This window comes from Echinops telfairi, unplaced genomic scaffold (genome assembly GCF_000313985.2).
Source record: "Echinops telfairi isolate 266 unplaced genomic scaffold, ASM31398v2 ScPeMD7_70;HRSCAF=299, whole genome shotgun sequence".
In the NCBI taxonomy this organism is placed as follows: domain Eukaryota; kingdom Metazoa; phylum Chordata; class Mammalia; order Afrosoricida; family Tenrecidae; genus Echinops; species Echinops telfairi.
Genome location: NW_022103968.1, coordinates 25,780,001 through 25,795,433, shown reverse-complemented (window position 1 = coordinate 25,795,433; position 15,433 = coordinate 25,780,001). Strand labels below are relative to the sequence as shown.

Here is a 15,433-nt window from a genome sequence, read left to right as displayed (position 1 = left end):
CAGCAGCCGCAGCTTGCTCATGGCCCTTGACCTCCTGAGGCTTTTGACACAGCTGCCACCCCTTCACTTGTGGAATCTCCTCTCCTAGTTCCCGGATGAGACCGGAGCGTGGTTCCCCTGTCACCTCTCTGGCCGCCGGGCTCCCCCATTGGTCTGCTCTGACTCGCCACCGCTGCATGTCGGTGGGCCCTTTGCTCTGTCCACCCAAGTTCTCTCAGCCGTTCTTAGGATTCCCCGGCCACTTCTGACCTTTCTCCTGACCTGCAGTCTTTCTCACAGACGGCCAGACGTTTCAAATGGCACTGCTACAAACGTTCGCCCCCTTGTTCCCTCCCCTGCTTCTAACTCGCCGCCTCCCTACCTGGTCCCCCGTCAGTCCTCTACTTCCCCCACCTGTGCTGTGATTCTTGGCTCTCCCCCTCTCTCCTTCATGCCCCCCCCCCAGTGTCTCACCGGTTAAGCTGATTTTCGCTCATGCTTCTGCTGTGCGGCCGTGACTGCCACCCTCGGGTAGGTCTGGCTGTGATCCTGCACACTGCAGTCTGCCCTTCAAGGGGCTCCGCTGCAGCTGCTGCTCTGGGGGAGCCTCACCTGCTCACGGGGCTGCCTGTCCACATCGGTCTCCTCTCATTGAAAAAGCAACTTTTTCCTGTGGATTAGCTGTTGGCTTACCTAGCGTTCATCATTCTTGCCTTCAGACACTTCAGCTCAGACCTCACCAGAGCTTTGCCCTGTCCCCACCGCGTTGGTGCTGCCCACCTCCTCCTCGCAGCCTCTTGCTTTTCTGTGAAAGCCAAGGGGGCTGCCGCCTGCCAAGCTCTCGCCACAGCTCTTCGTCCACACCTCTCCCTTCTCCTGAGTCAGCTAAGCCTACTCTCCCTTCCGTCTGATCGCCCTACCGCAAAGAACAGGGGTGTGGCTTTTTCCTCGTACACCTTAGGGTCCTGCCAGCCATTTCTCTCTGTAGAGCTGTGGCTTCTCCTTGCTTGTACGGCGTGTGCTGTCTCGGACCTCCCGCGTTGAAGCTCTTGGAGGCGAGGACAGCCTTCCCCCAGGGCACCCACAGCCTCTATTGCAGGGCCCTGTGGTCAAGGAGTTTCAGCACCTTCTCAGGGCAGGTTGCTTTTATATTGTGGGTGGAGTTTTAAGTTCCTCTTCTTTTAAATAGTAAGAATTATTTACAGACTCATAAAACCAGTATTTTCACTCTGAGGCAGATAGCCTGAAAGAGAGAGACACCAGATGGCTTTGAGAAGTGATTTGAGGGAAGTCTTGCATAACTGAGAATATTACTGCCTAAGGGGGGATGACCAAACGAATAGCAAGTGAACCCTCAGGAACGCTTGATTCGGGCTCGGTGTGGAGTGTTGCACGTTGGGTCAGAGCTTGTGTTGGTGCCTGATCTTTCTAAAGCCCACGGCCCTGAGTGATGAGAGGAGAATGGTGTGTCTACTTCATACACGTGTTGGGCGCCTTACACGAATTAATGTGTTAGCACCATACCTTCTCAACAAAAGGTCACTTCTGTTTGGAAAGGACCCACACCGGGTGTTCCCCTGGAGAGGAAACTGTAGGGCATGTAGACAGGCATTTTGGACCCTTGCCTGGGAAATCAAAGTGAGGGTATTTGAGTAGCCTAGAAAGTGCATACTGAGCATCTAGCGTGAAGGGGTGGGTGGTGGGTGGGGGAGTAAGGTCCAGTCTGGCCCTCGGTGGAGGGATGAGGGTGAAAGCTATAGTCAGGCCAGAGAAAGAGGAATAAAGGGGTAAACCCTGTTGGGGTGGGAGTGGCAGGCTTTGGTCCTGATGGGAGGAGCTTTCTGAGACCCTGAGGAGACAGTCCCACCTCGATGAGGGGCCTCTGGAATTTGGGCAACCAGGGGTTGGCCTAGGAGGTAACTCCTCAGGTGTCCAGGACACACTGGGCCTCTCGAGAGGGGAGGGGACACTGACCCCTATGCTCCTAGGCCCCCAAACCCACTGACCCTCAACCCCGACCTGCTGGGACTCTTGTTCCTGCAGGTGGTTGTCGCCCTGGTGACTGTCACCAAGCATCTTCTCGGGCTTTGTCCCCGTGATGGAGCTGGAGCACCAGATCCCTATCGCTGGGCGGCCCTGAGTTCCAGGGACCGGGCCATAGGGAAATAGGAAGTGGCTGTGTAGAAATATCCCTTCACCCCTTTGCTTGCCTCTCGCGCTGTCTGTCGGCATCCTTCTTAAGGTGCACTGGCCCCTCCTAGCACCCCTCCGCAGGTCTCTGCTCTTCGGGATTACTGAGCAGAGACTCCAGGGCAAGAATCTCGGAGAGAAGCAGTCTGGTGTTGGGTTTGCCTTTGGACTCAGGTCCTTGCACTGAAAAAACCTCTCCTCTCCTCTCCTCTCCTCTCCGCAGGGGAAAGTCGAAGTCGAAGCTGGGAAAGAAGGTATGAAGTTTGAAGCGAGCGCTTTTTCATACTACGGTGTGATGGCCCTCACAGCCTCACCAGGTGAGTGGGCTTCTCAGTCTTCGGGAGCAGGGCTCTGTTTCTTCCAGTGACACCCTCATTTTTCTTTACCTGCCAGTTAACTGTAGTTGTTTTTAGCTTTTAATTTTAGTAGAACACATAGACCAAAAAAATAAAAATCTACACACATCATAAGTGTACACACACACACCCATGAATTTTCACAAGCTAAACATACCTGTGTAAACCAGTGCCCAGCTCAGGGGACACCACTACCAGTCAGTCGGCACTCCCCTCACACTGCCACTAGCCACTTACTCCCAGAAGTGGCCTCTCTCCTGGCTTCTGAGCAGAGATTGGTCCCACAGGTCTTAGAGCAGCCATTCTCAACCTGTAGGGCATGACCCCTTTGGGCATCGAACGACCCTTTCACAGGGGTCACCTGATTCATAAGAGTAGCAAAATGACAGTGATGAAAATAACTTTATGGTGGTGGTGGTGGGGGGGGGTCACCACAACATGAGGAACCGCATGAAAGGGCTGTGGCATGAGGAAGGTGGAGACCCGCTGGCCTAGACCTTTCTTGACATGGAGTCACCTAGTGTGGGTTCTCTCACGGCTGTGCCTCCCGCACTTCATCTGTGAGTTGCTAGGTAGGGTGCCATTGTGAGCCTGTATCACAGCCCCTTTATCCCTTTTCCCCTTGGGGGAACCTGGGCAGTGCCCTGTTGGAGGCTACATTATGAATGAATGGTGATGCTGTGAACACCCTGTGCGTGCCTTTATATGGGTTCCCGAGTGCGCGCGCGTGTGTGTTTACGGGCACACATACCCCTGGGACTGGGACTGCTGGGCCCTGGGCGGTGGTGTAAGTGCACCTCCAGCTTTAGCAGCTGCTGGGAGCAGTTTTCCCGCGGCGGTGGGAGCAGCGGGCCCAGCTTTCTGTGCCGAAGGAAGGCTCCAGTTGCCCGACACCCCGCACACAGTAGTGTTGTCGCTTCAGTGGTAGCTGTTCTAGGGGGGTTATGGTCCCGTATTCTCCAGGGAAAATGAGGTGGTTACCAGGTATTGCATATAGCCAGTGTCTTTTCTGTAGAGAGCTGGCCTGCTGAGTCACCCAGGTCAGGGAGGGTAGTCTGGAACATTTGACCAGGCCCTCTGAGCACAGGATCTCCAGATGCCCGCAGCTGTCCTTCAGGGACCACAGGCACAGATCCCTGACGTCATGCTCTTTGAGTTCTGGGAATAGCACTTGAATGACCCCTCTTTGCCTTGCTTGCTTCTCCGTCTGTGCATTTAATTTTGCTACCTTTGCAAAAGGGAACTTGCCAGACAAGTCAGCTGAGGTGCTAGAGTGCCACCTTGTGGCCAAAACACCAAACAGCAGGCCAGCTGGGAAACACCATGCCCATCCTAAAGGAGTACCTCCAGCTGGCGCCCTTTTGTGACCTGGCCCGCATCTACTGCACCACTAAGGTTTTGTCACTTAGAAAACCTGGGACGTGACAAGAGTTCTCAAAACATTTCTAAACGTCTCCTGTCCCAGATGCCTCTTGTCACCGACAGGCAGGTCCTGCTGTCAACTGCTGCCTAACTCCCGGCATGAACGAGGGCCTGTCCAGCCCGTCTCCGGAGGGTTTCTTTCACTTACACACCCACCACCACCACCCTCCTGCTGGGTGATTGCTCCGAGAGAGGGTGGCTGTTAGCTAGCCAGGCTTGGCCTACACACCACTACAGCTCCATCCACTAGTTGTGCAACTTTAAGGAAGACCCTGGTGCCGACACTCTGAAGGAAACACATCATTCTACCGCCTGTGACACTGGGGAGAATGATCGTGCCTTCGCACGGAAGTGCTTCCTCTCAAAGGCAGTGTTGGTATGACTGTGGTGTGTGTTTGCAGCCAGCCTCCCGTCAGGGTAGCCTCTGAGCAGCGGAGCCAGCCTGAGAAGGTGGCTTTAAAAAGAAAACTAGCAAAGCAGTTCATTTTTGTTGATTCCTGATTCCTGAAAGCTAAATAATGTCCTAATTCACATTGAATAGAGATTCATGCAGTGACAGACCCAAGTCAGAGGAGGGCTGCCATGGGCCACCTGCTGAGAAAGCAGGGGAAGAGGGGAGGTTTCATTTGTAGCATCTCACCCACTGCAGAGCCGGGTATTTTACTTGAGTGTGCAACCAGGACTTGTGATTGTGTGTATACACTGAACTAGGCAATTAGAGCATGGGTCTCAAGGTCAAGTTTGTGTTTGTGAATAGTAGCTATGTAGAGGAAGCCTACCACAGCCCCTTCTCCAGATGGGCCCAGGAAGTATGACCTCTGGCCTATGGAGGACCCTGTTGGTCTCCCTGTCTTAGTGCATAGTGGTGGGCATGACTTTGGCAGACCCTCCCCAGGAAACCTGTGGGTGGCAGTCGCTGGGGTCAGAATGACAAGTAGGGTGGCCGGATTTCCCCCCACATCTTTGCCATGTGCTGTGTGCATAAAAAATATGGCAATTGGAAATGAAAATGAACTCCAGAGCTAATTGTCCCAGACCGGATGCTGTGCCAGCCCCACGACCTTGGGTCCGACTCTTCCAGTGATTAGTGAGCTCACCACCACCACCCCTTTTGTGTGGCTCTTAGGATTTAAGTCCTCCAGAGACCCCAATCACATGTGAATGGCTCAAGAGCTGTCTAGGTTGCTAAAGAGCCTGTGTCCAGCCTCTCTGGGTCCCTCCCCCCAGAGTGCAGCATGTTCCTGCTGCTTGGTTGGTATGGGCTCATCTGGGCACTGGCTCTCTGGCATACCATGGTGGAATAGGTGTCCTCTCTCTCCGGATGACCGGGATCTCGCTCTTCCCTGCCTGCTGATGAGCTCTCACCCTGTTTTTCTCCATTTTCAGTTCCTTTGTCCCTGTCTCGTACCTTTGTTGTCAGCAGAACAGAATTGTTAGCAGCAGGTTCTCCAGGTAATTTTGCATGTTTCCTTTTCCTAGTCCGCGCTCCACCCACCTATGCGCACCCCCTTGACTCCATGAACGGGAGAGACATGGGCAGCAGAGCGATAGTCTCAGAAGCCACCGGGGCCCTTTGACCCTGGCTTACGGGGGGCACCGAGTCAGAATTGACTCAGTGGCGGTGGGTTTGTTGTTCCGATGACTCCATAAGAGGCAGTGGGCCAGGTCTGCACCCTGTTCAGACCAGGTCCCCTCTGTTTGCCATGGGGCTCTGCACCCCAGGGTACTAGAACCTAGGGGCCACAAAATCCCCGGAAAGTAGATGGTTGGGAAAGGGGGGAGAGCAGAGGGACATTGGGAGCATGAACATAGATGGAAGGTGAACATGGGGGGGAGTGGCTCTGAGGTGGATGGAGTAGAGCAACAAGAGGTCCCTGATTTGGGGTCAGGCCGCAGCAGTGACAGCATGGGGCTGTGCAAAGGCCCAGAGGGGCTTGCCCCTTCCACCCCACTCATTCAACGCAGACCCAGAAGCACCGTGACATTTCCTGGTACTGGAGGAAAGTGCCCACGTTGCTGCTGACTGATGCTCCTTGTCCTAACGTCCATGTGAGCAGGCCACGTGGCACAAGCATTTCTGGCCCCCATTGGCCAGGTGGCCCGTGGCCCCGCTTCTCCTTGTCTCCCTCTCCTTGTTTTGAACTTAGTGCTGTGCACATTCCTGACCCCTGGGGGGCCTGGGGGTGGGGGCATGCCCAGCGGAAGTGTCCAGCTGCTGGAAAGAGAGAAAAAGGCTTAATCTTTCTTTAATTAAAAGTGCTGGGCTTTCCTCGCTGGTAGCCTTGTGTTCCTATATTTCCTTTTTGTTCCATAAGAGCATTTATTTTTAAATCTGATGAAATTTGCATTTCATAATCGAGGGTCTGGAACCCTCTAACATGCTGATAGGTGACCGAGGAAGCTGATGTTCTCGCAAGCCTTTGCTTTTGGAGAAGTTTGGCCTGTTTGGGGGTAAGGTTTATTCAGAAAGCTGCTCAAATCAAACCAGCTGGTAGGCTATGAATGAGGGAGCTTCAAAAAGTTCCTGGAAACGTGGAATGAACGATAATGGGATTTCATATATATCATATGAAATATGGATAATATAGATAACCGTATATATATATATATATATACACACACACACACATATATATACATACATACATACATACATACATACATACATACATACATACATACATATATATATATATATATATAAAAAAAACCCCTGGTGATACTGTATTAAGTGTTTGCTAGCCAAAACGTTGGTGGGGCAAACCCACCCAGGAGCTTTGTGGGGAGCAAGGCCTGGCCATCGCTTCCATAAAGACCCAGCCGCCAAAGCTCTAGGGGCAGTTCTGCTCTGTCCTGTAGGGCCAGTGTGCGTTGGCATCCGACTCACCAGCACACAGATAGCATGACAGTACCTCTAAATGTACGCACAGAGATGCACATGCAGGTTTAGAAACACGTGTGTTTCTGTGCTGTCATCTGTTCCCCATGGAAAGGGTAAAGAAACCAGAAATAGAGGGGTTTTCAGGTGAAATTCATGGAAATGCTGTTGGTATTTTACCTTCTCTGTAGAATTTAGAGATGTCTGGGGTCTGCCCAATCTATCTGACTCAGGCATAGAACAAAACAGTCCATCTGGGATGCTGTGCCCTGCAGTAATAGAATGCCTAGTACATGGGGGCTGGGACCAAGCCAGTGACGTCCAGCCTATGCTGAGAGGAGCCTTGTGGTCCCAAGGGAGGAGGCTGGGGGCAGCGTGTCTTTACTGTCTTTCTAGCTCACTAGCAAAAGGAAAGGATTCTTAGGCCACTGAATCAATTGCAACTCATAGCGACCCTACTGGCCAGTATAAAGCCGCCCCAGTAAGCTTTCGAGGCTGTAACTCTGCGAAAGTAGAAAGCCTTGTCTTTCTCCTGCAGAGGAGCTGGTGGTTTTGAACTGCCGACTTTGCGATTGGCAGCCCTCAAGGCAGAATCGCTGAACTACCACCCAAGACAAAAAGCAGAAAGAAAAAAACGATCTGAGAAGGCAGAAGAGCTATTTTTAAAAAGTTTTCCCCCCATAATTATCATAAAACTCCTTCCACGAAGAGGGAAACCCGAGGAAGCCGTTAGTTCTGCCCTGTCCTGTCCGGTCCACGTGGGGTCAGAACCCACTCAATGGCAGGGAGTTTGGGGTGCGTGAGCTTTGTGGGGTGTCGGATGTTGTGCTCATATGTGGTCACACTTTCGATCTTCATCAGATATTATGAGGTGTAGACATGATTATTGCCCTCAGCTTACAGACAAGGAACCTGAAATTTAGCATAGTTGGGCAATCTGTTTAAAATTTTATTCTGCTAAAACATTGGTACACTTTTCATTTGCCTTTCTGTTACTCTGAATTTAATTTTGAGTGACAGTGGAAGATGGATGCTCGACATGAAGACGGTGGGGGGAGGATCTTAGGAGGACAGAACTAGTGCGTTTCCCCTGGGGGTTGGCCCTGTTTTCCCCAGGTGTCGTTAACATTTAAGAGGGCATTCCCCACATGGCATCGAAGAGCAGGGTCAGACTCGGGTGGAGGTTGGTGACACATCTCAGGAAGAACAGCTTGGTGTATCTCATCTGGAGAAGAAACTTGATAAGCAACTTCAGAATGTCCAGAGCGATTTCAAACCGCGAGGAACGGGGTTTCTCAAAAGACCTCCATGGAGCGGCGCTCCGAGCGTCATCGGAAGTTGGGCTGGTTTTGAGGGGACCTCACAGCAGGCTTTCCAATAGTTAAGGGTAGGAGGAGCCAAGGGCCAGTCCCTCTGTGGGAGGTAGCTGTCGGTGACACATTGCAAAGAGAAGATGGAGACTAGGTCCCCGCCAATTTTGTGGGATTCCGCGGTGCTGGATCAGTTAATATTTATGCAGTCGATTTGGTTGGAAAACTAAAAAATGGAAGAACCCTTGGCAAGAGGGTGGGTTTTAGTTTTCCTGAAACCCAGGTGTGGCAGTGAGCTTCTTTTTCAGGGGAATGGCATTAGACGCACCTGAATTTCCTTTTACTTACTTTCAATGAAGGAACAGTCCAATCTCACAAAAGAGGATCTCAGGTTCCCTTGCTTGGCTGATCATTGGGATCACCTGGGGATCTGGTGACTCTCCAGACTCGCAGGTACCATTTGCAACCTAATCAGAATCTCTAGGGAGAGGGATCTGTAACGTCCTCAGACCCCAGGTGATTTCAGTGATCAGCCTGTTGGGAACCTAGGACCTAAGGTAACGTGATAAAACTTTTTCAGAGTTGGTATAAGGAACCCTGGTAGCTTAGTGGACCAAACATTGGGCTGCTAACTGCAAACTCACCAGCTACTCTTCTAGAGAAAGATGAGGCTAGCTACTCCTGTGAAGATTTACAGTCTTGGAGACAATTACGGAGCACGGACGCGGCATCGACTCATAGCAGTGGGTTTTGAGTTTGGGGATCATCCAGGGTTCTGGAGGGAGAAGATGGGACTTCTACTCCTGTGAGGAGTCAGAGCCTCCGAGACCCACTGGACCATTCTGTCCTGCCCTGTGGGGCCACTGTGTGCTCTTGCGGCCCTGGAGCACCCTGAGACTGCCCGCCAGAGAGGTTTGCTGGCACTTGAGTCTGTGGTTTGTTTTTCGGGGTCGGGGTGGAAAGACAAAGATAATAGGTTTGGCTGGGGAGAATGGTCGACCCTTAAAAACAGGGACTGATTGTGAACATTCTCAGGAGCTCTTTGCTTTTGCTTCTGGCGAAATAAGGAAGTCAGCTTTCTGGGAGGGCCCAGCTCATTCAACCGTGGCTGGGCATTTCCCAGCACTTCCCAATGGTCCAAGTAAGACTTGGATCGGTAGCCACAGGTGCCGGCCATTAGGGAGCTGGCGAGTCTGTGTCTGTGTGGGAGCAACAGGACCAAACAGCTGAAGGGAGCGCAGTCTGTCACCCGGGCTCCCGGAGACCCTGTGTTGCCAGCTGCTTGGCTGAGGCACCTGCGCCGAGCGATGGCCGCATTGACTGAGTTACGGCCTCAGTCCCTGCTCCCCACTTGGTAACTCAGAGCTAACTTTGGCAGCTGTCTCTACCTCATGTAAAAGGTTGTGGGGCCTCCCCCCCACCTCTCCCTTTTCCAGGTGAGAATAAGTCACCCCCTCGCCCATGTGGCCTGAATCACTCAGACTCTCTCAGTCGAAGTGACCGGATCGATGCGATCACACCAGCGCTGGGGAGCAGCAGCAACCAGCTCAATTCGTCATTCCTTCACGTCTACATCCCTGACTATTCTGTGCGGGCCCTTTCTGACCTTCAGTTTGTTAAGGTAAGAGGAGCGAGGACGCGGCACCTGGAGCCCAGAGCCCCCTCCAGCAAACTCCCGGTGTCACGCAGGGTGCCGCCTCCAGTTCCTGCCCGGACACTTGGCTGCAACCGTTATTCTTAGGTTGGGAAGAAACGTTTTACTCACCAGCTCTAGCAAATGAGTTCTCAGATCAAATGTGGCTTTTTTTTCTGGAAATGCATGGGAGCTTGAAAAAGTTCATGGAAACATTCCATTATCTTGTCATTCCATTTCTTTTCCATGAACTTTTTGAACTCCCTCCTACAGGGCCTGAATTGGAGAGGAAAAAAGTATTCTGTTTCCCCAAAGTTTTCTTGAGTTCGCTACCCTCCTGAAAGGGCGGCCAGAGGTCAGGAGGCTCAGGAGAGTCGCTAAGGAAGGCCCCGCCTCCCCTTGTTGCAGAGACAAAGCTTCTTACTCAATCTGAAATTAGGGTTTGGGGAGAACCCGCCAGCCCTAGGCGCTGGAGGCCTACCAGCTCCAGTTGCTAGTCCGCCTGACATTTGGAGACAGTGTTGGGAATGGGCTCCTGGAAGAGTGTGGCGAGAACTTTTGGAAAAGTGCCTCTGTTTGAGCTGGAGGAGGCTTTCCTCCTAGTGACGCGCCTAGGGGGTTATCGCCCAGGAGTTGTTGTAGGACATGCTGTAGAGACGAGAGAACGTAAAAATAAGTCTTCTCTTCGTTTGTTTTCTGTGCCACCTTCTGGCCCCAGATCTCACGGCAGCAATACCAAAATGCCTTGATGGCATCCCGGATGGACAAAACGCCTCAGTCTTCAGACAGTGAAAACACTAAAATTGAATTGACTCTTACGGAGCTGCACGACGGGTTGCCAGACGAAACGGCCAACCTGCTCAACGAACAGAACTGTGTGACGCACACGAAAGCCAACCACAGCCTGCACAATGAGGGCGCCATCTAACAGCCCCCGGCCCGCCCGCCCCCAGGGCCTGTCTGCGTGACCACCGTTCGTGTGAGCCTCCTGCAACTTTCCAAGACCAAAGACTGTTCCTTCCCAGAAGCCGCTGGGAGGATGGTGAGGGCCGGGCTGGACGGTAGGGACGTGGAATGGATGGCTAGGGCATGGCGGTCTCGAATCTGGAGACGGACTTCCTCCACCCAGATGGAATCATGTTTCTTTTTCCGCTGTACCTTCGGTCACCATTCGCTGTCCTTCTCCCTCAATTTGCATGAAGTTGAAAAGTGTTGCGATTTATTTTTTCAAGAGATCATGTTTTTTGTTTTGTTTTGTAAGTGTCTTTTGCAGAGCTGGCAGTCGTTCTGTCCGGACTCTGCAGTGACCCCCATGATGTGACCCCAGTAGGATGGCCTTGCCCCGTGGCCTTCCCAGGGTGCCCTTCCTTCCCGGTGGGTGTCGCTGTGGCCCTTGAAGGATGAACGAAGAACACCTTCACCGCAGACCTTGCCAAACTGTTGCCTCAGAAGCCCCCGAGGGGCTCGGCGTCATCCTCAGAACGTAACGGCCTGACACGCGCTCGGGAATGTGATTTCTCTGCTCCCCCGCGCTAAGGAGTTTTTGTCACCAAAATGAATTTTAATGAATTTTAAAACCCCCGATTTGTCATTGGCAAGAGGCGAGTTGACTCCATGCCGCCCTCCACCGACCTGAGCCCGCGATGCTGCTACACGGATGCCAAAAGGAGGCCGCCCGCCCGCCCACCTGCCCGGCGGCTCTGCGGTCAGCGTGTCACGTGGAGTCGCAGACCCCTGGCCCTCCGTCCTGACCAGCCCAGGAGCGGGACGCGCCCCTGGGCTCTGTGCTCCCGGGCAGCCCCAGACCCTGGCTTTTAACTCGAGGGGGGTGACTTGGGGTGGGGGGGCCGGCGGCAGCCCCTGCCCCTGCCCCTCTCCCAGGGAGCCAACAGCCCTCCTTCCCCGTCCCCCTGGGGCCCAGCGGTGCTGCGTCCCCTGCCCAGGGCCTCCCTCTTCGGCTGCGGCCTGGGCCACTTTGGCCCCAAACAGGGATTCAAAAACCAAATGTGTGGGCCATTTTGTGTGTGTGTGTGTCTGAGTGTGTGTGATTTTAATACCAAATCCGTCGCGTGACTGGGCCCGTTCTGCAGTGTCGGCCCCAGGGACGCGCGTGGGGCCGGCTCTGCACGCAGATCGCGTCCTCGGGGGGTCGGTGTCGCGTGGTCTCGCGGTCTCCGTGTGGTGGGCGTCGCTGTGGCGCCTGGGGAGCAGCTTGGGCCCCCCCTAGCTCGCTTAGCCCCGTGTTTCCTTGAGGATGTCAGCCTTGGGGTGTCTCGTCGGAAGGGGTCATGCCCCCTCGTGAAGGGAGTATCGCGTCACTTGGCAGTGGGGCATGAGTGTGTCCCCCCTCCCCGAGGAAACTGAGTGGCCTTGCCCTGATCTGTCACCTTGGGACGGAGTCCCCCACTTTGTCATCCGAAGTTCGGGGAACCCTGAACCATGCGTTCCCCTTTAGTGACAAACCCACCCGAGTTCCAAAGGGCCCAGTAGCACAGAAAGCCAGCCGGCCGCACTGGGCTGGGCGGCCGGGCCGGGAGGCAGGCGGTGGGCGCTGGCCGGGCGGGTCCGGTCATGTGTGAACTGCTCCTTGCCTGGCCACACTGCTCCGAGGCGGCAGGGGATCCGGAACTGGTGGGGTCCCATCGTTGACTGCGGGTTCAGCTGGCCTGGGAGCGTGCGCTGCGGGCAGCGGGGTCTGCTCCGCGGACGGCCTGGAGAGGGCTTGACACCTCCCAGGGCTGCCGGCCGGAGGACTGACCGCTAGCCCTGAACCCCGGTGGAGCCATCGCTGCCAGACCAACGCCCCCCACGCCGGACAAGTCAGGGCCTTCGGCTCTAGAGCGGCCAAGGCCACCCCCAGGTCCCACCGGAAGTGCTCCCCATCGCCACAGCGTCCCGGGGCTGCACGTCTACCCACTTCCGCACGGTTCCAGATTGTCAGGCAAGTCCGAAATCTGTTTCAAGTGTTGGGAAATCGGAACCTTCAGGTTTGGACCTGGGTATTTGGAGTGCTAATCGGGGCGTGGAAACTGTGGCTCGGGCACCGCAGGCCAGTAGGCCGGCTGGGCTTCGCCACGTGGCCCTTGCTTGGAGGGCAGCTCCCACTTAGGGACGCTATTCCTGGTCACTTGTGCAGAATCTCACCCATGTGGAACATGAACTGTGAATCCATGTACCTGTGCTGTGCCATATAGGTCCATACAACTAAAGGGCCAGACTTGCCAAGTCAACGAAGACAGTGAGATACATGTGGAATGGCGTTTCCCAGACTGGAGCAGCAGGAGTCAGCCCTCCATTTCTCCACGGGTTGCAGAGCTACCAGGTCAGCTCCTGGCTAACGAACAAAACCCCACTTTCTGAAGACCAGCCAGGAGGGGCGGGTGCAAAGAACCCCTGACAGATGACTCCCCTGGGCTCGCACATGAAGGTGCTCTCCTTGTGTCTTGGGACCCCCAGCAAGCCAGGGCCAGCAAGGTGGCACGGGCAGTGGCACAGCTCCTCAGCTGTGACCTTGGAGAGGTGCTTTGCTTACAAGGAGTTGAGAACCACAGGCCGAGGTTGGGGGGGAGGGGGGAGACTAGCCTTCTGAGGCTCCAGAGCTCACATCCTGGGTGGGGTTTGGTTTTATTCTGGGCTCCGGGTTGGCGTTGCTTCTCTTCCAGCAAGGGTTTCTGGGTGAGCTGTAGGACATTCCAGACCTAGGAGCGATTTTAGAGAATCGAATATGAAAGTGATTTGAAGGATTCAAATTTTTATTTTCTGATGTAACTTACTCAGTGGATTTTTATACCTCAGGGCCATTTGCAAATCTTTTAACTTTCCGTGTTTCTTTTGTGTTCAAGCGGGCTGATAGGAGGCAGTTCATAAGACTTCCAAATTGAGATTCATTTTCCTCCATTTGAGGCAGGGGGCACACCTCTGCCAGGCTTGCGGAAGGACAGGAGTGGCTTGCATCCTATTCCTGCACCAGGGCTGCGAGGGGTGGATCTGTGTGCTGTAGCACTTGCAAGCTTCTTGCCTGTCATGAGTGCCGACTGGCTGCCTCCTCCTCCCCTAAGGTTCATATTCCAGAGTCCCTGGTCAGCCCTACACACGAGATGGTGGGTCGCAGCAACTAGAAAGCCTGGGACAGCTTTCCTGCCCTCTTGGGCCGAGGACCTTCTCCTTTTCAGACCTCTGGTTGGCTCAGCTCAAATAAGGGCTCTCACTGTATGGTGGCGCAATGACACCTCCAAGAATTATTGGAAACCTATTTTAATGATTGAACCAACATGCACACCGGTTCTAGTGGCAAGAGTGTAACGCCCCAGAGTTTATATGCACACCGGCCATACTTGTGGACTTGAGTACACACTTCCCCAGTGTTAGTGCCCACTTGGACCACAAGCAAGTTGTTGTGCTTAGAAGGGTGCTTTCTGGCATTCCCCCACCTCTGATCAACAAGGACTCACTTAAGAAGTGATTCTTTGGTCAGCTGTCTCTCCGGTGAGGCATGTGTGCCTGCCCTTTTTACACACGAAGGTGCTGTCCTTGTTCCCTGGGACCCCAGGCAAGAGAACGCCAGCAAGGTGGCGTGGGTTTGGGCACAGCTCCTCAGCTGTCATCTTGGAGAAGAGCTTTTCTTAGAAGGGGTTGGGTGGGCGCAGGAGGGCCTCTTGTGTGTGAACAGCTGTGTTCTAGGTGCCAGATCCAATGGTGAGGGGAAAAATGGGCAAGTATGGCCGTTAGAGCTTTCTTTCCCCCCAAAGTTCCCAGACAAGCTCGATTCAGTATCTCCACATCTGAAGACTGTGAAGGGGGGAGTATTCTCGATCCACTAACTTTTCTTGTGCCCGGTAGTCTTTTAAATCTATAAAATGTATATGCTTTATTTTATACTATTTATTATGTATATGCCTCTACTGTTAGGACATCTTTTTTTTTAATCCCTTATGTATGAAACCTTGGGGTTCTCTCTTCCCCTAAGTTGGGTGAGAGGGCAGTTGTGGTAGTTTAATAGGTTGCTGCTGCCATCATCAAGCTCATTCCTGGGCCCACCTGTTCTGCTGACTAGTGCTGGGATGAGGATGGAGGCAGAGCCTCTATGAAGTGCTTGGCGGTGCTTCTTGTCGACTGTGGTGGTACTGCATGTGCGATCGGTGGTCTCCTGACTTACCCCCACCCCAAGTCGGCCAGTTGTCAGAGCCAACACCGCTGGCCTCCACCCCCACTTGGAGTTGAGTCCCTTCTCTGGACAGTGGAAAACTGCCTGCCCTCTCATCCACTTTTTCTTGGTTTTGAAGCCCTGTGCCAACCCTGCCTTCGCCTTCCAGAAGATTCTGCCGTTTGGCTTTCATTCTCCAGTCTTTATTCACTGTACTCTCGTGCACCTTTCATGCTTTTGCTCAACAGTGAAGTTTTCTGAACACAGTATGCAGAGCAGTGTATTTAACCCTAAATAACAAGCACAAGGGCATGTATAGGCTTCACAAGCGGATTGTCATGAGTGCATTCTTAATTCAAATGATGCTGTAGATTTACAATCTATTTATTTTGTACCAATTTACTTGTAAATTATGTGGCGGTTTTAAAGGTTTTGTTTCTAGTATTCTATTTAGATCTAGGCTGGATCTCTGCCCCGCCTTCTAGCAGACGTGTGTTCACTCATACAATTCATCTGGGCCAC

At 53.4% G+C, this 15,433-nt stretch overlaps 1 protein-coding gene across 2 annotated transcripts in view; it reads left to right on the top strand.

Moving 5' to 3' along the window:
- LOC101640464 (metal transporter CNNM2) overlaps nt 1-11,003 on the top strand; it is a 27,099-nt gene extending 16,096 nt beyond the window's left edge. For both annotated transcript variants that reach the window (XM_004701298.2, XM_045291602.1), the window contains exons 3-6: nt 2,393-2,486; nt 5,334-5,399; nt 9,572-9,756; nt 10,487-11,003. In XM_004701298.2, coding sequence (XP_004701355.2) covers nt 2,393-2,486; nt 5,334-5,399; nt 9,572-9,756; nt 10,487-10,696 — 555 coding nt within the window. In that variant the 3' untranslated portion in view covers nt 10,697-11,003. The remainder of the gene's footprint in view (nt 1-2,392; nt 2,487-5,333; nt 5,400-9,571; nt 9,757-10,486) is intronic.
- Nucleotides 11,004-15,433: the final 4,430 nt, after the last annotated feature.